Source organism: Pezoporus flaviventris, unplaced genomic scaffold, assembly GCF_033815535.1.
Source record: "Pezoporus flaviventris isolate CSIRO_AGI_PZ_B2104156 unplaced genomic scaffold, CSIRO_AGI_Pfla_v1 ptg000026l, whole genome shotgun sequence".
In the NCBI taxonomy this organism is placed as follows: domain Eukaryota; kingdom Metazoa; phylum Chordata; class Aves; order Psittaciformes; family Psittacidae; genus Pezoporus; species Pezoporus flaviventris.
In genome coordinates this window covers 596,035-618,064 of record NW_026892574.1, presented here as the reverse complement: position 1 = coordinate 618,064, position 22,030 = coordinate 596,035, and the positions used below count along the sequence as shown (strand labels likewise).

The 22,030-nt window shown below is 46.6% G+C and overlaps 2 protein-coding genes and 1 long non-coding RNA gene across 11 annotated transcripts in view; 2 read left to right on the top strand and 1 right to left on the bottom strand.

Annotated features, from left to right (window-relative positions):
• Window positions 1-4,881, top strand: part of DOCK3 (dedicator of cytokinesis 3) — a 203,559-nt gene extending 198,678 nt beyond the window's left edge. For 7 of the 9 annotated variants that reach the window (XM_061458271.1, XM_061458276.1, XM_061458270.1 and 4 more), the window contains 3 exons: window positions 2,195-2,317; window positions 2,903-2,985; window positions 3,482-4,881. In XM_061458271.1, the coding sequence (XP_061314255.1) occupies window positions 2,195-2,317; window positions 2,903-2,985; window positions 3,482-3,988 (713 nt within the window). In that variant the 3' untranslated portion in view covers window positions 3,989-4,881. The remainder of the gene's footprint in view (window positions 1-2,194; window positions 2,318-2,902; window positions 2,986-3,481) is intronic. The other 2 variants (XM_061458275.1, XM_061458272.1) reach the window with 1 other exon arrangement.
• LOC133271846 (uncharacterized) lies at window positions 4,482-5,660 on the bottom strand. The gene is made up of 2 exons (XR_009744274.1): window positions 5,435-5,660; window positions 4,482-5,312 (listed from the first exon to the last, which is right to left on the bottom strand). It is a non-coding gene; the product is annotated as an uncharacterized LOC133271846 (long non-coding RNA).
• An 11,514-nt stretch (window positions 5,661-17,174) lies between these two features.
• MANF (mesencephalic astrocyte derived neurotrophic factor) lies at window positions 17,175-21,988 on the top strand. The gene is made up of 4 exons (XM_061458266.1): window positions 17,175-17,369; window positions 19,715-19,842; window positions 20,640-20,781; window positions 21,749-21,988. The coding sequence occupies exons 1-4, from the start codon at window positions 17,276-17,278 to the stop codon at window positions 21,931-21,933; spliced, it is 549 nt and encodes a 182-aa protein (XP_061314250.1). The 5' UTR covers window positions 17,175-17,275; the 3' UTR covers window positions 21,934-21,988.
• The last annotated feature ends 42 nt before the right edge of the window (window positions 21,989-22,030 follow it).

Here is a 22,030-nt window from a genome sequence, read left to right as displayed (position 1 = left end):
GGCAATCCTATGCAAGAGTGTAGTATACAGTGCAAAAAGAAGGGGATCAAAGGCAGAATCCCCTCCAGAAGCCCAAAGAAACCATGAAAGACACCAGTGATGTTCAGTAAGTGTTCGTAGGGAACGGTGTGATGGGAATCCCAGCTCTTCAGCCAGGTTGGTAGCATCAATGCAGCTACAGGCATCATCATTCTAAGTCAGGATGCCATGTGTCTTGGGTTTTGTTAACAGTCATTCCCTGTGAATTCACCCACCCCCTTCCTTGCCATGTCAGAAGCTCAGCTCACTAATTCTCACTGACAGCAGGGTGACATCAGTCGCCTGGAGCAGAATGGTTCAAATGCAGCTTCCCTACTAATTAAACTCAGCCACTGAACAGTTATGGAGAGAGAGATGGGCTAGGACAGAGCACTGGGAGCTCCCTGCTTAGGTTCCTCCATGAAGCATTTTAGATAAAACACTGGTTTTAACAGGCAGCAGTCACTCTCCAACAGCACCTAACCTTAGGATTTCCAGCACTCCTAAATAGGACTAAAAAGGGTATGAATGAGGGAATACTGGGAAAGTATAAATGGATTATGCACTGGGGTGCCAGGTTCTCTTCTTCACATTCTTCTTCTGCATCTCAGTGTTCAAAAAACCAAAACAAAAGCCAAGCACACCACTCACTTCACAGGCCAAGCCACTGAGGTTTTGTTCTGCCCTTTTCACTTGCTGCTGGTAAACTGCAGGGGGTTGTTATGCATCTTGTCCCTCTGTTTTAGCTGACACCTAATGGAGTAGTGCAGAGGAGAGCACTCTGGCATGTGTACAGGGTGCTCAGAAAATTCACCTGAAGCCACATTACTTGTCTTGAGATGTAGCCCTTGGTTTGAACCTGTTCTCTGTCAAGATTCTTACTGTCTTCTTTGTGTGCCTTTCTCAGTTTGAGGGTCTCTCTTTAAAAACATTTACTTCATGGGGTTTCTTCTGTCTTATGAAGCTGTCACTTTGCAATCTTTTTTGCTGTAGGGAGTTTTAGGTCTCAGGCAGCCTGTGTTCATGTCAACTCATGAACTAAGGAGAAAAAAATAACACCAAAGCAACCTTTCAGAGTCATTTTAGAAAAGAAACATGCCAAAACATGGCTGCAGGGATTTTAATTAAGGAGAAATCTTCTTCAACTGTCAAATTCCCTGTTCATTTCTCGAGGCTTCCATTTTCCAAATGGAAGATGGAAACAGCTGTTCTTATCTCAGTTTTCTTTGGTAGGCCTCACTGAGTTATTTTGTTTTCCTTTTTTCTTTGCTAATCTGAAGAACTCATTTATTGTTTTTAAATACACATAACCATTATTGCCTGTCTGTCTTCTCAGAACTAATTAGGTCTTGCAGTGTGTTTGGAAGAAAGGAAGGTGCATTTTAATGTTTAAAGTTGACAGAATTCTCAAGATCTTGAAAACTGTTCATGTTAGAAGCAGCTTTTATTTCTGTAAAAAAAACGGACTCACAAAAATCATACTCAGTATCTGTTGCATGAGCAAAGCCTTCCTCTCTCTATACTTCCTGATTAACAAAGACATGATCTCTTCAGGTGACTAATACGAGGAGTCTGAACTGCTGTCTCTCTTGAACTCTGATCAAAATTCTTGATCAACTCTGTAGCTTAGTAAATCAGGGCTTTAAAGTCATGATTTCTTTCATAACAACAGACTGAGGTGTGACTTCCCTCATGTCCTTTATTCAGTGTTCACTTAGCCACTGTAGTGTAGCAACAGGCCTTCCTGTGTTTCATGTGGGTTCTGCCACATGTTCCTTTCTGCTCTGTCGTCACTTACCACCAAGCAGAGATCTAAGTGCTGTTCCATCAGTGAGATTTCATTTCTGCTTTGTCAGTGGTTTGCAAGAAAAAAAAACCCTAGCAGGCTTCTACTGCTCTTCAGACCTGAGAGAAATGAGCCAAGGGGTCATGGCAGGGAGATGGGCAGACTAACACTACAATCATCTAACTCTTGCTTCCTTAACTAAGCAACCTATAAACTTACTTAACAGACTGTAGACTAGACAATGTCTTTGTATGCTTTCAGTCCTCCTGTTCAAGTCCCTACGATCTGTCTCTCTACTGCTGACGAGCCCACTGGAAAGCCAGTCCCTTCTGGCCAGCCCCACAACCCCCCTGTTATATTTCCCAAGTTAAATCTGTTTCAATCCTTCAGCTGTGCCAGCAGCGCCCAGTAGCTGGAGCCTAGACAGCGGAACCAGAGAGACCCTGCCATTCCTGTCTGCCCACGTTGGGAGCATCTTGGCCCTACCAGTGCCTCCCCGAAGCCTGCCCCATGGTAAGGAAATGCCCAGTAGGCCTGCTGCATAAATCCTGTGGAGAGAAATCTACACCATCTGAAAGCTGACCGTAGCCTTTTTCCCCCCCCACCACATGAAAACGAATCAGAAACAAAACCCCAAAGTCTTTCCTGGTCTGCTCTGTTTGCACTGGACAAAGTTTTCAGTTCTTTTTCTCAAAATCTTCAAATCTGTTGCAGTCCGCACGGTAATAATGGACTAGTGTATCTTTTCGCAGTAGAATTAGGTGTGTGAGTGTGAAACTTGGCCTGGCTTCGTGACCATATTTAGTAGTAATTTAAGGTTACAAAGCTATTAAATGAAACCTCAAAAGTTCATTGTTTTATGAGCCTGTTGCCTTGCCATGAGATCCTTGATAACAGGGGTGGGTGGAAATATCACCGTGCTTCTCGTTAGCATTTTGTGTATGACAGATGCACTCTACAATACTTGTCAGAAAGGAAACTCTAGGTTGGAGTTACCAGCATTTGGAGCTGTAACCTGGCATTACAGAGCCTAAACCCCAGCTCTTTGGCTGCAGTGGGGCACATCAGTCTGCATTTCTGATCCTTGTCTCATTCCAGGACACTACTCACTGCACTTTGATGCCTTCCATCACCAGCTCAGTGATGCTCCTCCGGCACTGCCTGCACGAACGTTGCGCAAGGTAAAAAGCAGGAAAGCAGAGAGGGGTGTAGAGGAAAAATAACAAACTCCTGAAGGAGTCCCCCTATTCTGCCCCCTCCAAGCAGCTTTTGAATACAGAAACATTGTTTTTAACATGCTAGTAACTTACATATAAGAAAATCCACTGAAAGCTCATGACCTATTCCAGAGTTGAATTCTATAGAAATAACTTACACATGTTCTAGGCTCTTTCACTTTCCTTCTTTGCATCATATACCGTGACGCAGGCACCCCGGTTTTCTCCTCAACTACTGTTTAACAGCTCTGGTGGCGGTAAATGCACTTGTCTGCCCACAAGAGGTAATTTCATACAAGTCAGGGGAGGGCACATGTAATGCAATCAATCATCACTGACATTCTGAACACAAACAGAACTGCACCATTGTTAACATCACTGTCAAAAGCTGCAATGTGGAACAAGGTGCATCACTGCCTCCTTTTGTCAATTGTAACCTGGTTTTGTTTTTCTCCGGCAGTCCCCACTTCATCCTATCCCTGCATCACCCACCAGTCCGCAGTCTGGTCTAGATGGAAGTAACTCCACTTTATCCGGTAGTGCCAGCAGTGGTGTTTCTTCCTTGAGTGAAAGCAATTTTGGACATTCTTCTGAACCACCTCCTCGCACAGACACCATGGATTCTGTCCCCAGCCAGGCCTGGAACACTGATGAAGATCTAGAGACACCCTACCTCCCTGTCAGGTACAGTCTCTCTGAGCCTGATGTCCTAGAGTCACTCAAGTCCCAGCCATGCCGAAGCCACTCTGCTCCAACTGGAGTCATTCCTCAGGACACCATGGACCCTCCTGCTCTACCCCCCAAACCTTACCACTCCCGGCTGCCAAACATGGAGAACGAGGAGGGGATGATCATTGAAGATGATGACAAACACCGCCCACTGCATCGTAAAGTGTCCCAACCAGTGAGTGGTGGAAAGGAAGAGCAGGCCAGGGTAGCATGGGAGCATGGCATCAGCGAGCAGTAGGGACAACTCCTGGTAAGCAGCCTGCATCATCATTCCAGGTCTGACTACAAAGCAGAGAGAGGAGGACTCGGAGAACAGCAAACCAATTTTCTACTGCCGCAAGTTTATGTCTGGAGCCCCAGAGCAATCGGGCCAGCATGGGAGGTTGCTGCTTTCCTTTTTAATTTGTTTTTACACCTTTCCATTATGTTTTTTAACTTTCTGTGCAGTGGACAGTTTACTCCTTCTGCAGTTTCTTAACCACATCGTATGGCAGATGAGCCATAGAGACTGGTAGAAGCTGAAAAATATACTTTCAAGCAGAGGGGGAAAAAAGGGGGAATGTGGCAAGTTGATTTTGAAACTGCTTTCCTCCTGGTTCTGAGACGCACACAAGTAGAAGCAGTTGCACTAGGGACCTATTTCTTTGCTGTACAGAAGTGAAAGCTCATTGCTGAAATCAGGGATTCTATGAACTGTCAGGCTGGAAGGTGCATGAGCTGCAGGCTGTGGAAAGATAGAAATTCTAAGAAGAAATTGGCTCTTTTGAGAGCAGGATTGTACATATCTGTGCAGTGATCTCCCTGCGTTGGTTCATAGGTGCTGAGGCAATCTAACCAGTGCTGATGCACTGATTTCCAAGATATCATTTCCAACAAACTCTGCCTCCTTTGTTTTTTTATGTACTGTTTGATTTCTTAAATTTGGCTTTCACTGGCTAAACCAACCTGCTTTCTCATTGGAACCATGTGCTATTCATCTGTGCTACAGAATGAGAGGGGGTTAGTAGCCATTGGAGCTGCAACCTAATTGTAGGCCTTTCCCATGCCCAGGTTTGGGCAGGCTGTTGACACCAGCATTTCTATTCCAGTTAAAAAAATAAAAAAAAAAAAATAAAGAAAAACACAACCAAATTGAGTTTCTTATGCCACAAGCTGGTTGATTGACCCAGCCAGGAAAGTTAAGGTGGCTTACATGCATCACATCCAACAATCCTTGCCTCAGGGCTGAACATCACAGTTCTCACCAACTTCCATCCCCCAGGAGCTGAGATTTATTCCCTGTTATCATAATGTCCTCGGTCCCCCCAAAAACCTCACTGCAGCTGGTGTGCAGAAAGAATCTCCATCCCTCAGAGTAGACAGAGAACACCAACATTCAAGAACTGCCCAGTATATAGTGTACACCCTAGAGTCAGGGATCTTAAAGGCAACCTGTAAAGAAGAAATGTTGCTTTCCTCTTTTGCTTCTTTAGAACATATAAAGAAGCTTTAAGAGCTTCTTCTCTATTCTGGAAGGTCGATTTCTTTTGTCCTCAGGCAGCAATACAGCCTTCCCCCAACCCCTCCATCACCACCTTTGTTTTTAAGAGCTTCTTCTTTTTAAGATTCTTCTTTACTAGCTTCTTCTCTATTCTAGAAGGTTGATTTCTTTTGTCCTCAGGCAGCAATACAGCCTTCCCCGAACCCTTCCATCACCGCCTTTGTTTTTATTGACAGATTCCGGAACAAACCCAAGAAACAGAGCTATGCAGAGGTGAAGACAGTACAAGCCTATGAACACCAAACAAGCCTTTTAATCAGTATTTGCTTAGTTCAAGTACATGACAAACCAGGAAAAAATTCTGTGGGTAACAGAACCAAGGTCTGTTCTTTGAAAAGAACACCAAGAAATCTTTTCATTCCTGTTTTCCTAAATTTTTTCAAGAAACTTTAATTGAGAGTATCAAATACTTATTTAGATAAGCAACGTTCCTTCCCCTGACCATGCCCATCTCAGCCTTCCTTAGAACCCCCTTCACCACCGACTCCAAAGCATGCTCCAGAGGATGCGAACCTACCACCCTCTTTCTTACCACTGAAAAATCTGAAGCAAATTCAGGTCAGAGACTTACCTCCACTATAGAAATTAGTGTCAGAAACAGGAATAGCACTCAATTTTTATACTGAATTCTTGCCCTAACCACAGAGTTTCTCATGCCACAAACAGCATAAAGAAGCAAAAAAGGATTATTATAAATCTTTTACAGGTCACCTTTAGCACTACCTCTAAATACAGGACTGGGCAGAGTACATTGCTTCTGAACTCTCCTAAAGATGGTCTGTTTGTACAAAGCCTGGACTCGGCGGTTGTATGAAGGGGATTTTAAGAGGATTTGTTTATTTTCTTTCTCAAGCTCTAGCCCATGCAAAACTACTAAGTTATGAATTTGTTTCTTAAATGGCCTGTTTGGCTGGAACAAAGTCTCTCTTGCTTCCTCTATTTTGTTACTAACACAGGCTGCTTGTAATCATTATATCCTTCACAATTAAGACAACAATAATAAAACCTGGCCTATAGTGGGTGTTTCATCTCCACCAGGAAGGAGTTTTTCAATGCTAGGACAGTCCTAACCATTAAAGAACCAAGCTGGATCTCTGATATAGAACACATGTGAAAACTCAACTCAAAATCATGTTTTTGGTGAAGGTAAGTCAAGATAATTCCTCAGAAGTGAGTGAAATATGTTCATATATGCTATTCTCCAGTCTGACTGAGACTCTTCAAGTGAAGGTTTCAAGAGAACTAAGTATTCAATTCCATCTCCCCTGCCCCTAATGGTTTTTTTTGGGTTTGTTTGTTTGGTTTTTGTTATTGTTTGGCAGGAAGATTAACAGCAGTAAATGTAGTGACTTACTGAGCTTCCTTATTGCAAAAACCCAGCAGGTCTTGCAGATAAAACCAAGAATGCAACTAACATGGGACTAAGTCCCAGTCAGCTGGAAAACCTGCCCACTAGAGCTCTAATCAGTCTCCCAAAACATACCATCCTGCTCTGATGAAAGACATAGTACTACAGCAGTGAGTCCATTTTGGGAGTCTGACATTACTATGTATTTGTAAGGGTTTGAAGATCAATCAGATCATGTATATAAATGCCTTGTTAATGGCAGTGCCACACAGAGAAGGACAGAATAAATCGCTGAATTTACCAAATTTAAGCTTCTGTGGAGTTAAATTTCTGTTACTGTTCTGGTATCTACCATGTGTTCTGTCTCCCTTTTCAGTGCTTGCCTTAAAGGGGACAGAAGATAGAAAGACTTAATTAAGATTTTGGGAATGTCGGAACTAATACTTCTTGGAACTAATACTTCTCTGTAGGGTGAGGTGTCTTACAGCATAGTACAACTCCAACACCAAGCTCAGTTCTGGAGTAGGAGGAAGCAACAGCAGCTGTTGCACTTGCCCAGCAGGACTGAAGATTCCTTGTATAAACCACAGCAACAGGATGTTTTGAACAGGACCTTGTCATTCTATATCTAACTGTAATTCAAACTTAATATGTACTTGCCTTCATTGGGTTTTCTTTGCGTAACAAAATAGCATGTGTACTCCTGAGAAAATTGGTGGAATTCTGCTACAAATCTCTCACTGGCCCCATCTGAAACAAAAATGAGAAGGAACTACAGTAGTAGAAGAAAAGCAATTAAAACAATTTCTCTGAATCCCACAGTTTTTCTCCAGTGGTTGGGTCGGGTTTATTACTATGTGCAAGACCAAGATTCTTTTCCTCCTTTTGGTTTTTAGCTTACTTACCCTTTCTTAGGTAAGGGATATTGCATATCCCTTCTGTGGGAGAATCAGCCAAAACTGGGGAGGCTGGAGAGAGCAAGAGCCTTTGGGAAACAAATTACGTGATATTTAAAATTTCCTCTGATCATGCTTCTTTGTAAATACCCCCATTTGAATGCTGTGTATTTGTACAGGAAATTGAGCAAAAAATGTATAGATTGTGATGTCTGACTGGTATTCTGCCCTGTAAATGTGTTTTTAACCTCTGGCATTCTGTGCTTATTTAAAAAAAGGCAAAGACCTCTAACCACTTCTCTTTTGTGTATTCATGTTTAAAATAAAATGAAAACAGCTATCTTATCTATAATGGAAATCCAATTTAAAAGGAAACAAAATAATTTGTACAAGTGTCCTAAAGGTACTTCATTGTATATATTGTGATAGCATGTTTCCAGAACCAACAAATAAGTGGTGTGAATTTTAGATGTAAATATCTACCATTTGTTTTGGGTTTCTTTCCCTTACCCATTCACTCGACTGCTGTGATGTGGAATTAAAGATTAATACCTGACATTAAAACGGTAGAGCTGTATGTTCATTGTTGTCTTCCAGCTAGGGTTATCCTCAGGCTAAACCCTCAGGTTCACAAGGAATGTGGGAACAGCCATCGCTTCCCATTTTTGTGTCAGTGAGGAAAATGGGGGTGGCCAAAAGGGCCTTGTGGCTGTTAAGCGTTGTGAGGAAACAGCTTCCACATTATTCTCTTAGCTGACAGTATACTATTCTATTTAATATCAACTTCTTAAAGCAAGCACCAGGCACATCCACCAGCCAGTCCAGTCAGGTGGATTTACATTTACACCTGGAACAGCTGGAGACACAGCCTCGAAGCAATACTTTCAGAGATGAGCTGAATCAGCGATTAGCTCTCCTGTATGTAAGTCAATGCACAGGTCGTTACTTGATGAGTGACACATCACTTCTTTTATTGCAATAGCAAGACATTTTGGGAGTGATGTAATTTCTCAATCTTAGGTATTTAAATACCAATCATTTTAACAGAATAGGTGAGGAAGAATAGTAATCATACACACAGAAACACAGCTTTTGGGAATTAAAGGCCACAGTGACTTCCACACACAGGTAACCTCAAAGATGAGCATTTTCTTCTGTTACCACTAATTAAGCATGTCAAGGAACATGAGACAGAAAAAGTAAGCTCTCCCATCCTGTCTTGAGGAACCAATTAAAAAAAAACAAAACTTGCACCAAAAGACATTTAGCAGTAAGATCTAGTAACAGCTGCCCACAGGGTGTACACAAACTGCCAGACCACCCTTGTCATTAAGTCCATGCCACATACAAATAATATAATGAGAAGAGAAAAACTGTAACAAAGTACTTCAAAGCGCATCTAAAGTACCAAAGTGTGGCTTAGCTAAAGTGTTCCCCTGACACCTGAAAAACAGCTGTATAAATCAGATCCAAGCGCAGGAATCGAAAACTTTATTTGGCACAACAAAAGATACGTGAAGCCTTCAGTTTTAAACAAGAGTGAAGAAAAAATATCTACTTTCTGTTAAAACCAGAATCTTTTTCAGTGCAAGTCAAATACTTAAATAAATTATTAATTTATTTATTAAAATAAAATTGAACCACTAAGTGACAGGTGAGGTCAAGGATATCATGGGGGCGGGCTAGGGTGCCTGTGATTCAGCCCTGTACCCAATGTGGAGTATTTTCACAGCCCAGTGGAACCCGAGTGATTTCCATAACGTTGAGGACATGACATGAAGGGTAAGGAATGAAAGATTGACTGAGGCTGGGAGGGAACCTGCTTGAGATCTCTAGAACATCCAATTCAAAGCAAAGTCATACCAGGTTGCTCACAGTTTTATCCAAATGGGTTTATGGCATGACTCAAGCCCAGCTGGTAACTCAGAACCATGCTACCACTCACTCACCATCCCCCCACTTTCTCCCCCCTGCTCCTGGAGGGATGGGGAAGAGAACTGAAAGACTGTAAACCCCACGGGTTGAGTTAACAGTCCAGTAACTAAAGTACAATGCAATACAAAACTACTGCTGCTACCACCAATAATAATGATAAGGGAAATAACACGGGGAGAAAATATAAAGCTAAAAAAGGAAAAGAAAAAAAAAACTAACAAACCAACAACAACAAACACAAGTGATGCACAACACAACTGCTCACCACCTGCTGACCAACACCCAGCCTGACCCAAGCAGCCATATGCCCTGCAGGGTGACTCCCCCCAGTTAATATACTGGGCATGATGTGCTGTGGTATGGAATACCTCTTTGGCTAGTTTGGGTAAGGTGTCCTGTCTCTGCTCCCTCCTGGCTTCCCGTGCCCCTCCTCACCGGCAGAAAGCATGAGACTGAAGTCCTTGATCGGACTAAGCATTATTTAGCAACAACTAAAACACTGGTGTGTTACCAGACTAAACTTGAAAACACAGCACTGCACCAGACACATACTAAGGAGAAAAATTACTGTTACATCTGAGCTCAGGACATTATGAAAAACTTCCATCCCCGGCAGTACACACACCTTGGGAAACAGCTTCCCATGTCCGAGTCACATTATAGCCAAAGCTTCTCTTTCTACTGAGCCTGACCCCAATGTTTGAGGCCACTGCCTCATACGGTGCTCCTGTCTTGCACCATAGTGTCATGGAAACCTCACCATAGGCAGTACAAATCTGTTACATCCTCCCTGCAAAGCCCTCCATCGTCTAGGCTGAACAAGCCCAGCTCCATCAGCCTCTGCTAAGAGGAGAAGTGCTCCAACCCAAACCATCTCCGTGGCCCTACACTGAATTTCTGTCACTTGCAAATGTATCTCTGGCATTGTGGAGCACCAAAACCCGGACAAGTAGTGTGGATATGGTGTAACAAGAGGTGAGCAGGATATAATGATTTCCCCTAGCTGTGCTCCTGCTCATACAGCCTGTCGTGGTTTAAACCCAGTCAGGCAACTTGCTCACTCACTCCCAGTAAGTGGTGCCGAGCTGACAACAATCGAGGGCCGCCGCCCCCCCCCACCGGGGCTCTCCCCTTCCCCGCTCCTGGAGGAACGGGGAGGAGGATCAAGAGAGTGCAACTCCCACAGGTTGAGACAAGAACAATCCAGCAACCAATGTACAACACAAATCACCACCGCTACCACCAACGACAACAACAACAAGGAAAAATAACAAGGGAAGAGAATACGATACCACCGGCCAAGAAACGAGTCCCACCCAGAACCCCTTGTCCTTCCGGGTAACTCCCAGTTACCCCCCACCCCGGGCATGACGTGCTGTGGTATGGAATACCTCCCTGGCTAGCCCGGGTCAGGCGCCCCATCTCTGCTTCCTCACAGCTTCCCCTCCTCCCTGGCAGAGCATGAGCCTCACAAAGTCCTTGGTCAGGGTAAACATCACTTAGCAACAACCGAAAACATCGGCTTCACCAACACTGTTCCCAGGCTGGAAGTCAAAACACAGCACTGCACCAGCTAACACAAAGGAAAAACATGACTGCTACTGCTCAACCCAGGACACAGCCCAAGATGCTGGTGGCCTTAAAGATGTTGATATTTTGCCTAGAGTAACCCAAGGAACACCAGAGCCTCCCACAGAGCTGCTCCCCACGTAGGCAATCCCTGGTCTTGGTCTATGGCTTTTGTCTGCTGTAGGGGAAAGACTCTGTGTACTTCCTGATTGGATATCATGAGGTTCCTTTGGCCAATGCTTCCAGCCAGTCTAGGTAACTTGGCATGGCAGCCCTGCCCTCCGATGTAGTGTCTTCTCTGCTATAAATCTTACGAAAACCATGTAACATGAGACATATTACATGTCATCTATAAATGTTATGAAAAACAATCACCTTCTCATCTCCTCCAGGTCATTTAAAAAAACACATTAAACAGGGTAGGCTGCAGGACAGAGCCCGGCTGCCCGACAGAGCCCGGCTGCCCGACAGAGCCCGGCTGCCCGACAGAGCCCGGCTGCCCGACAGAGCCCGGCTGCAGGACAACTGCTTCCTGGGCTCCTGTCTCGCACCACTAATGTCTGAAGCCAGGGAGACACTGGTCAGACTGAAATCTGAACACCACATTCAAACACCTCTCCTTAGCTAAATTAAAAAAATACTTCATCAAAATTTAATCTATGACTTGTGCAACTCAGTATGAACCACAGAATCATAGAATCAACCAGGCTGGAAAAGACCTTTAAGATCATCAAGTCCAAGCTTACCCAGCACTGCCAAGTCCTCCACTAAACCATGTCACTAAGCACCTAATCTACAAGAAACACTACCTTACAGCTCTCCTTTCAGTCGGCTATCGTTATCAAGCTGACAAAACAAAGATTCAGCCCCCTACGCCTCTACATAAATATGTCTCTATTTGTAGGCTCTTAACAAATCACAGACACACAGCCAATATTCAGAAGGATATATACACACACACTACCTAGGCCAGTGCCAAGAGGCCCTAACTGCAGGCGTTCTCCTTACTATTATAATTCACATACTGCTTCTCCCTTCTCACGGGCCTTAATATCAATCTTACATAAATCAAAACAAAATTTGGAATAGTAGTAGTTCCACTACACTCCAGCTTCTATTCAGCATTTGTTCACAGCAATAATGTGTTGCATTTTTCCACCAAACTAACAACATGGTTTCACCTCCACCCTGAAAAAGCACACACTGTCCTCACAGTCTAACCCCTGAAGCTGAACCCCTCATCCACTCTGACAGCAATACACTGATTTGCATTCTCAGACTGCAAAGCCAGCAAAAGTCCAGTCCACAGAGCAGCCTCACCATGAACACACAGCTTCTATCCCTCACCTAACTTGACCCTCTAACAACTCCAGCCCCCACAGAGCTACCAAGCCAAGTGAACTCTCCAGCTGACTCTGAACATGCTACTATACCCCTGTAAGCCTGTAGTGGCTGGGTGGTTAGCCCAGAGAAGGATTCAGACAGACCTTCGAACAGCCTTCTGGTACCTAAAGGGGCAGACAAGAAAGGTGGGGAAGGACTCTTCATCATAGAGTGTAGTAATCAAAGGAGGGGGTAATGACTTTAAACTGGAAGAGGGTAGATTTAGATTAGATATTACTAATAAATCCTTCACTGTGAGGTTGGTAAGGCCCTGGCACACTTTTCCCAGAGAAGCTGGGGCAGCCCCATCCCTGGCAGTGTTCAAGGCCAAATGGCACGGGGCTTGGAGCAACCTGGTCTAGTGGGAGGTGCCCCTGTCTGTGGCAGGGGGCTGGAACTGGATGAGCTTTAATGTCCCTTCCAACACAAACCATTCTGGGATTCTATGACCTCTTCTTATCAGGCCACTATTTAAAAAGCTGAGCATAGTCAACTCCCCCATTAGCCCCACCCTCTGTACTTACTGGACCGCCAAGGAGATGTACTGCAGGAGCCCTCAGCACAAAACAAACATTTATAGCTACCTGGTTCCTCTTCATTTTCTTAATAGCATTTTCAGCTATAGCAACTGCCCAGTTAGAAACAACCTGAATCCCAACTTTGGCTTTATCAACGGGGAACAGAAGCAAACCATTTCAACGCTGGAATCAACTTCTGCTTCCAGCAGTTCCTTCTCCCTAACCATGCCCTTTTCTGCATGCAGAATTGAAAACAGATATTCTGTTTAGGTATTAATTATGTCACCCACCCTTCTCTCTCTCACACATGCCCAGATACAACGGAATAATGCCTAGCCTTCACTGTAAAACCACCAATGCCCTAGAAAAATGGAGTCACAGGTCTACATTCTATACAGTCACATGTAACACTAAATTCCTAGCAGACTGCTTATCAATAATCACAGCACTCTGTGGTATCATCACACCTGATTCCAAAAGTCTGCAAAAATTATTACCAGAAGTCGTTAGGGGTTTACTCCTCACTCAGCCACGTTCCAGCTCTAAATCATAGAAGGTCTGGGTTGGAAAGGGTCTTAAGATCACCCAGTTCCAACCCCTTGACACACGCAGGGATGCCTTACACTACAGCAGGTTGCTCCAAGCCCTGTCCAACCTGGCCTTGAACACTGCCAGGAATGGGGCATTCACACTTCTTTGGGCAGCCTGTTCCAGTGCCTCACCACTCTCACAGTAAAGAATTTCTTCCTTACATACAACCTAAATCTCCTATTTAAGTTTGAACCCATTGCCCCTTGCCCTATGTGGTGGTGCATCCCTCCCTCTCTCTTCTGTATCCCTCTGCTTCCACAAGAATTTCTGTTAGGCCCCAGCCTTTGGACAGATGGCAGGAGTTGGATGGATGGGTGCTTCCTGGCTGTATCAGGAACTCTAATTGCCTAAGGGAAGCTCCACACAGATAACAAGAAAACTTGGATACTCCCTTATCATATCAGGAGTTCTTTTGAGATGGTAAATTATTCACCAGCAAAGATGTGATCCCAGGATAAGGACATTTTAATTCCTGCAACAGGAGTGGCCTGACAGGATTTCTTCCACATATTTTTACATTTTTATTCCAGTGCAAGTGATCAACTACAAAGTGATTTAGCTGTAATGAAAGCATGAAGGGGAGTATCGACCCTTTTTTGAGCTATGGAGACAGGGGTTTTCTGGAGACAAATCTAAGGCTAGTCCTCAATCCAAGCCTGTCTAAATCATCACCAATTCAGACACGATCTCTCCCTGTACATAACAGAGCAAACCTTGCCATTGAATTCTGTTGAACCACATATTTATAAATTTCTATTAAAATTACTTTTGTTAGTAACTCTGTCCATTATTCTTTTAGCAATCCTAAACATTCAGTTTCATGACATCCTATCACTACAGTCCCTGATGAAGAGTCCCTCTCCTGCATCCTTGTCAGCCCCTTCAGGTACTGGTACAGCAACTCTCCTTTTTCCCAGGACTTCACTTCTATTTGGCTTAGCTAATGCTATGACCAAACCCACAGTCAAACATTTGCACGAGCATGGGGAACAAACACAACCACCTACGTCTCTCACAGTATCCTGCAGGGTGTATAATGGACACAACAGTAGCAACCTCCTCAAAAGAGAGCCAATACTTTCTGTTTAATCAACCTAATTGCACAATTCAGGACAGGACTAGAAACCCTCATCACTGGCTCCTACATCCTTTGCGTCTTCGTAATAATAATGTAAAGCTCCACCCAAGTTTTGTCTACCTCAAATTCTCACATACAAGACGACCTCATTTCCCTCCTTGTTCTTGTAAGATCCCTATTTATTTTGAAGAGGGAATTAATTAATATCCTCCTGCAGCTATAGTTGTAACTCAAACATTAAAACAGCAGTAAAACAGGAGCTAAAGCTTCCTTCACAACCTAGGGGTTTTTAAACAATAAAAGCAACCGACTTTTGCATCCCAAACCAAATCCTCAGCTCAATCACACTTGAAAGACAGACATTAGGAACCATGGATCTTCATGCAACCAAAAGTATACTGAGCCATGACTCTGGGGCTCAACCAGTCTTCTGAATATTTCCACTTACTGCTTATACAGGTAGAAATCAAGGAATACATTTAAGCAAAAGAAAGGGGGAGTGGGCAGAAATAGGCAGTTTTTTGCTTTTCCAACACCCATCCAACTTAGACTGGTAAAAGTCAGAATGTCCCAACACCACTGAGGACCTGCACAAACTGTCTATCATCCATGTTTTGGACATGACAAATCCCTAATGCGCCAGAGAAACAATGGCTGGAGGATGGTAGAATGAACAGAACCCTAGAAACCTTCCTTGCCAGGGACCAAAAGAGAGGCAAAAGGTCAAATGAAGGCAACCCTTCCTAGCTGCTGGAAGGCTAGAAGATAAACTACGAGTAACAAGAAGGGGGTGGGTGGGAAATAATCAAAAGAAGTCTTTGTTTTTCCAAAGAGTCATCTGGGGATCCTATACTGAAATACACAGAGAGGATCATTCCCCAAACCCAAATAAAAATCACTCGTATCCTGTCACACAGCCCGTCCTACAAAAGGGTCAAAAATTCCTGCTTTGTCTGAATAGCTGTTTTGTAACTGCATTCCTTTGATAGTTAAATTCAGAATTGGGAGAATTCAGGAGCTTCACAATAAGGAGGAAGTTTAAGCCCTACTTCCAACTAATTAATAAGCCACTTCATCTTACAGCTCTCTTGGCCACTATTCTGGTAAGAAACAAGGGTAATGTAAGTAACATAAACCACTGAAGTGACTTCTGTGGGCAATCAGCATAAATTCAGAAAAGCCAATAACCTTCTGAAGTACATCAATATGGAGTAATGGTGGGAATCATTATGGGCTGATTTTTAAAACACAGGCAGCAATACCACTACCAAACTTAACAAACCCATTTTGAGCAATAACAAGATCTAGAAAGGTGAAAAGCCACCCCTCTGCCCGGTAACCACAGGTTATTTATTCACACTGGTGAGACGGCATCCTAATTACTACTCACCTGCGAGGTGATCTTGGCTGAACCCAGCTGTTCCTCCTCCCCTGCCTCTCACCTCATCAGGCTTATAATTGGCAGCTGATGACCTGCAAGAAAATTCAGGCTTAGAGACTGGAAAATTCCCCACAGATCATGGCTTTACTTGGAGCAGCTGGGCTACCTCTGTAGTATTCCTGTGCCAAAGAACTCACCAAGCTGTAGCACAGGGTTATATGACTTTGTCTCTACCTTCTTTTACTAAACCGACATCCTAAAATGCGTACAGTTAGACATACAGGTGCATGCTCCTCACACTGACTGCAGTTTCAAAGGGATGTGGGAATGAAAGGCAACAGGCCAGTAACTGGGTTAGCAAGAACTTAAAAAGTAAATAAATAAAATAAATTTAAATGAATTTGTTTGCTTGACTCTGCAGAACAGCCACCCACGAAGCCAGTAACAAGCAGCACACGGGTTCCTATTGTAACTACCCACCTTCCAGCTATCCCCTCAAATAAATCGGCTTTGTAACTCACAGGGCATACAAGCATAACCACAAGGCACCAGTAAAGGGCTTCACCAGCGTGGACCCCAAGGCTGAGGAGAAGCATGGCTGCACTCTTCATGGCCCCGCTGAACGCCTCACCCAGCCTCTCACCACACACCCTCAGCCCACAGGAGCCTGCAGCTCCCACAGGCACCAAACCCCACGCTGCTCGAGGGCAGCAGGCGGGCATCCACCTCACCCTCACCTCACACCTCACCCCTCACACCTCACCTCACACCTCACCTCACACCTCACCTCACACCTCACCTCACACCTCACCTCACACCTCACCTCACACCTCACCTCACACCTCACCCCTCACACCTCACCTCACACTCCGACACGGCCTGCAGACAAAGAGCTCCTCCCGCACCGTGCCGCTCGGCTCGGCCCCAGAGCAAGGTCTGACCCCCCAACACAACCCCGCCACAGGTGTGAGAATCTGCCCCTCTACAAGATGGCGCCCACAGCCAGGCGGGAAGAAGCGCACGAGGACGTTTTGCCCTTAATAAAAATGGCGGCTGAAAGAGGCGGAGAACCTCGCCTCGAGCCGGCATTCCCCCCCCTCTCCTCCAATCAGCGGCCGCCAACTCTCCCGTGGAGGCCACGGAGCGACCAATGGGAGCAGGCAGCGTGGAAGCCGGGCAGGGAGCGGGCCAATGGGGCGGTAGTGGCGGGCAGAGCCGGCGCGGGGGCGACGGTGCCGGTGCCGGTACGGCGGGCGCAGTGCGCGCGGGCTGCCGAGTGAGGCGGGATGCGGGCGGCCCACGGGCTCTGGGCGGCGCTGGCCCTGCCCCTGCTCCTGTTGCCGGCCGGCAGCCGGGCCCTGCGCGACGGGGAGTGCGAGGGTGAGTGCGGCCGGCCCGGAGGGGGGGCGGGCCCGGCGCTGCCTGGCTCGGCTGGTGGCCCCTGGGCCCTGTGAGGTGAGGCCGCTCCTTACTGATGCTTCCCGCAGCCCGGTTCGCCCGCTGGAGCGACGGGCCGGGAAGCGGAGCAGCCCCGCTGCGGGCCTCAGCGCTGGGCTCCGGCCATACCGCGCCCCGCCGACGGAGGGCAGAGGCAGCCCTGCGCCGCCGGGGCCGGGCCGGGCCGTGGGGGCGGTTCCTCCCGGGACAAGAAAAGTCTCCAAAGAGTGCCCGAGCGCCGGCGGGCCGCCCGGCAGCGCTGCTCCGGGTGCCGGGGAGCTGGCCCGGGGCGGGGCCCGAGTGTCCCGCGGGATGGGGCCGGGAGCTCCGCGTCGGGAAGTTGCCGGTCTGTGATCAAGGAGGGTGGCGGCAGCGCAGAGCTCCCGCGGGAAGGGGAAGCGCTGACCCCTGGAGACCACCGGGTCGTCTCCTTGTCGGGAGGGGATATCGGCGCCTCGGCTTTGGCGGCGCGGGGCATCTCCCCGCCAGCCTCTCGAGCCGGGAAACAGCGATCGGAGCGCTCGAGCTACGGGGCAGCGAGTGCGGTCACTCACCGGCTCTCCATTGCTCACCACAGCATTACGTTTACCTTGGCTTTGCCCCTGGCTGCTGGAGCACTGGGCGTCCTCCCTTGAATGTGTAACGCCAGCAGCGGTGCTCAGCCCATCTCCATCGAACTGGGCTTTACCTGCCACCTGGATACGAAAGCCTCTGGGGTGGAAGCTGTTGAGCTGCACAGCAAATTAAACTGCTCTTGCTTGGTGGAACAGGAGAGATTTCCCAGGGGAAGCAAGAAAAACACCTGAGATGGGGCTGCTGGTTGGGAGCTTGTGGTACTAACACTCATCCCTCCCTCCTTTTTGTAGGGAGAGAAACAGTAAGACGGAGGGGGAGGGAACATAGAAATCAAACTTTCGGCTGCTATCCCGGCACTAGGTTGGACACGGGTTTCTACTGTCCTGTAGCCATCGGTACCGCTGCCTGCAGCATCTTTATTCTTTCCAAAGGTTTTCACTTCCAAACAGTGCACAGTGGACATCAGTGTGTGTCTGTGACTGGGGACAGACCGATGTGAGGTAAACGATGGTGGTGTGTGCAAAACAGTATTTTCCTAAATGGCCCAATAATCTAGATTCAATATAATGACTGTTAAGTTTCTACTTGGTCTCATGATGAGCGTACTGGATTTCCTGTAGCTGCCCAACTCCTGTGCCACAGCGTGTGTTCAGAGTTGAATGCAGGTTGCTAATGACAATGATATCTGCCAGTCCTTTCCTGGTGGGGTAAAGGAGTCACATAAAAGACATAACTTGTGCCTTTCCCTTAGAGGTAGGCCGGCGCCTGGCACTTCTTTCTGGATGTGGTGAGACCCCACAGACCCCTCTGCAGGAACTGGGGCCATGGAGTTCTCAGTCCAGGTGATGCCAATGTTCGCAGGCGAGTGTGCGAGCAGCAGAAAGCGAAATCTGGCACTCAATGAACTCGCAGTGTCCCTCAGTCACCCCATCACACGGATCCTGTGTGTTGTGGTTACCATAGGCATCTGCTCTCCTCCCTGCTGCACACAGTGCTGTGCTCAGTCTGGAAGTGTGCAGAGTGACGGCGGCCAAAGGGAAGTATGATGACTGCGTTGCAGGTGCCCTCCCCACAGGCAGGAGCTTGGATCTGTCCTCTCAACTGCTGGTGTGCTTGTGGGAGTTCTGTTATCTTTAAGACTTTCCCTTGTTCCAGTCTGAAACCAATTCAGAAGCTTGTGGGACTTAAGAGAAGAAATACATCAAGTGGACAAAGTGTTTGATCACATAATTTGTTTTTCTTTTGGAAATAACTTAAGAACTGACCCAACTTGATAACCAGTGACACTGTATTGCTAAAAACAGCACACATGGAGTCTTAACGAGATTATGTAGAGGGAGTTGGTTTTCAGTCACAACTGGTTTTGAAGCCCAAAGCAGCGGCAGTAAGAGAGAGAATTAAGTTTCTACTCCTTTGTCTTGTATCCCTCAGCAGGATCCTGCTGCTCACTCAGGACAGCATGCAGACACTGGACACTTCCATGGATCTGGTTTCTCAGATGGTTGGAACCCCACCAAAAATACCAGGGCACACTGTTGATTCTCATGTGCTTTGAAAGACTTACTGACATACATGTGAAGTCACTGGCTGCTAATGCAGCTTCTAGAAGTTCTGTTCTCCAAATCCCTTATTCTGTTTCCCTGCGAGTGCCCTCTAAGAGCTGCTGTGAGGTTACTGCAGTGGTGGGTAACTCCGTCCATCTTCCCTTCCAGTGTGCGTCGTGTTCCTGGGAAGGTTCTACCAGAGTCTAAAGGACAACGACGTTGAATTCACACCTGCCAGTATTGAGAAGGAGCTCTTAAAATCCTGCAAAGAAGCAAAAGGCAAAGAGAATCGCCTGGTGAGTAGTACAGTTCAGTGACACTTGCATCGTGAGGGAGTAAGTTGTAGAATACTTGGCAAACGCAGGGAAACTGGTGCTTCTGCGTTTGTATGATTTGGTTTACCAGCTCTTCCTAGTTTTGTGGGCACAATTGGTCCTGTATTTTTTATATAAGAGAGTACTTGAGGTGTTCAACCTTTTCACCTTAAGCCCACTCCCCCACCCCCAAAGCCCCCAGTCTGTCAACAGACATCTTAACTGGCTGACCTTCTTCCTCCACGTTACTGAAGTGCTGGGGATTACAGTTTTTGTTTGCTGTAGGGCTTGCTTGTGCCTTAAACTGTATTTGGGGTGCTATATAAGCTGTTAAAATACTTATGTTCTTTGGCTGTTTACCTGAAAACTAAATAAAGGAAACCTCAAATTGTCCTAACTAAAGAGAGAGGGCAGTCAGCAAATGAAGAGTCCCAGGGAAGAGGCCCTGAGCTCTCCTCAGAAGAAAACTTCAGAGAGACACCATCAGAGAGGAGCACTTCAAAAAGTCTTCCTCCTTGAGCAAAGAAAACTACTCGGAATCCAACTCCATTTTTTAAAGAGCTGAGAAACAAGATGACCAGCCTGCCCAGCTTTAACTGCAGTGTGATGGGAAGAGTCTGCTCAGCACCCTGGACTCAGTGTTAGGCTTCCTTTTCCCTGTCTTTAACAGTCCCTTGGAAAGGTTTGGTAACAGTAAAACCAAGCGAGAAGATGGGCCAAAAACTCCTTTTAGAAGCATCTTTCTGTGCATGCCTACCTCATTCTTTTCTCCCTTCTAGTGCTATTATATTGGCGCCACAAGTGATGCAGCCACCAAAATCATTAACGAGGTATCAAAGCCCATGAGTCATCACATCCCCGTGGAAAAGATCTGCGAGAAGCTAAAGAAGAAAGACAGTCAGATCTGTGAACTAAAATACGGTGAGTGGCCAACACAAGAGGAAATGCCTGTGCTTTTCTGGGGTGTGGATCATTTGGGGTACAACAGCACCCTGAAGCTGCTCATTCCTAAATTCCGTAGCAAGATCGCTACCCTGAGTAATTGCACAACGTGGGTTGCCCGCCATGAGCACCCTCGAGGGTTTTATGGAGATGCTCGGGTAAGGTTTTTGCTACTAACCCTTTTTAGCTCCTGTAGAGCCTCTGATCTGCCTTGGGCTGAGTAACTCTTAGGCCTATCTGCACTACTGTGCCCAGGCCACAATTTGGAGTAACCTATCTTGGAGGGTATGTGCAGTAAGACTTGTCCTGGGGCTGAGGTTTGAGCTCTGTAACCCCAGGTTGTGGCAATGGGTCGATAAACACCTCTTCCTCACCTCTGGTGTCTGCTCAGAGTATGTAGCACTCTGTTTCTTAGCACGTTCCTTGACCTCTCACGTTCCTGTGTGCTCCAGTGTGTTCCTCCTGAAAAGACTAATATGAAGAAGTCTGGGAAATGCCTCCTTCTGGCTGCTTTTCTGTACCTCTGTCCTTCTCTTCCCTGGAGACACCCCTTGGATTGTGGGTCTTTATACTTCTCTTTTCTCTTACTAATGTCCTGTTGCTTCCTAACAAGCTTTTTGTTGTCATCGTTTGCCTTTCCTCTGAAATCACTCTGCTACCTTCTATTTGTCTTTTAAGAGAGAACTGAAATACTGCTGCTCAGATAATAAAGGGGCTTTCAGGGTTGTTGTGGAACTCCTACATCTAAGCTGCACCCCAACCTCCTGGCTTCTAACAATGACTTTTAGTGTTTAAAACCGTCCTCTGCTGTCAGAAGCCTAACTCGGCGGTGCCTTCTGCCCCCTCTCCTCCCGTACCGCGCTCCGCCGCAGCCGCGGGGCTCCTCTCCTCGCCGTGCCCGCACACGAACGGCCCCCCGCTGAGCGCGGCTCTGCTCTCCCCGCAGACAAGCAGATCGACCTGAGCACCGCGGACCTGCGCAAGCTGCGCGTCAAGGAGCTGCGACGCATCCTGGAGGACTGGGGCGAGGCGTGCAAGGGCTGCGCCGAGAAGTCCGACTTCATCCGCAGGATCCACGAACTGATGCCCAAGTACGCGCCGCGGGCCGCGGGCGCCCGCGCGGACCTCTGAGGCGGCTCGCGCTGTACCACGGGGCGCTCATTAAAGTACCACGGTCTTTACCGGGCGGACGCGTGTGCTGTGATTGCGGGATAACTGCCCGCGTACA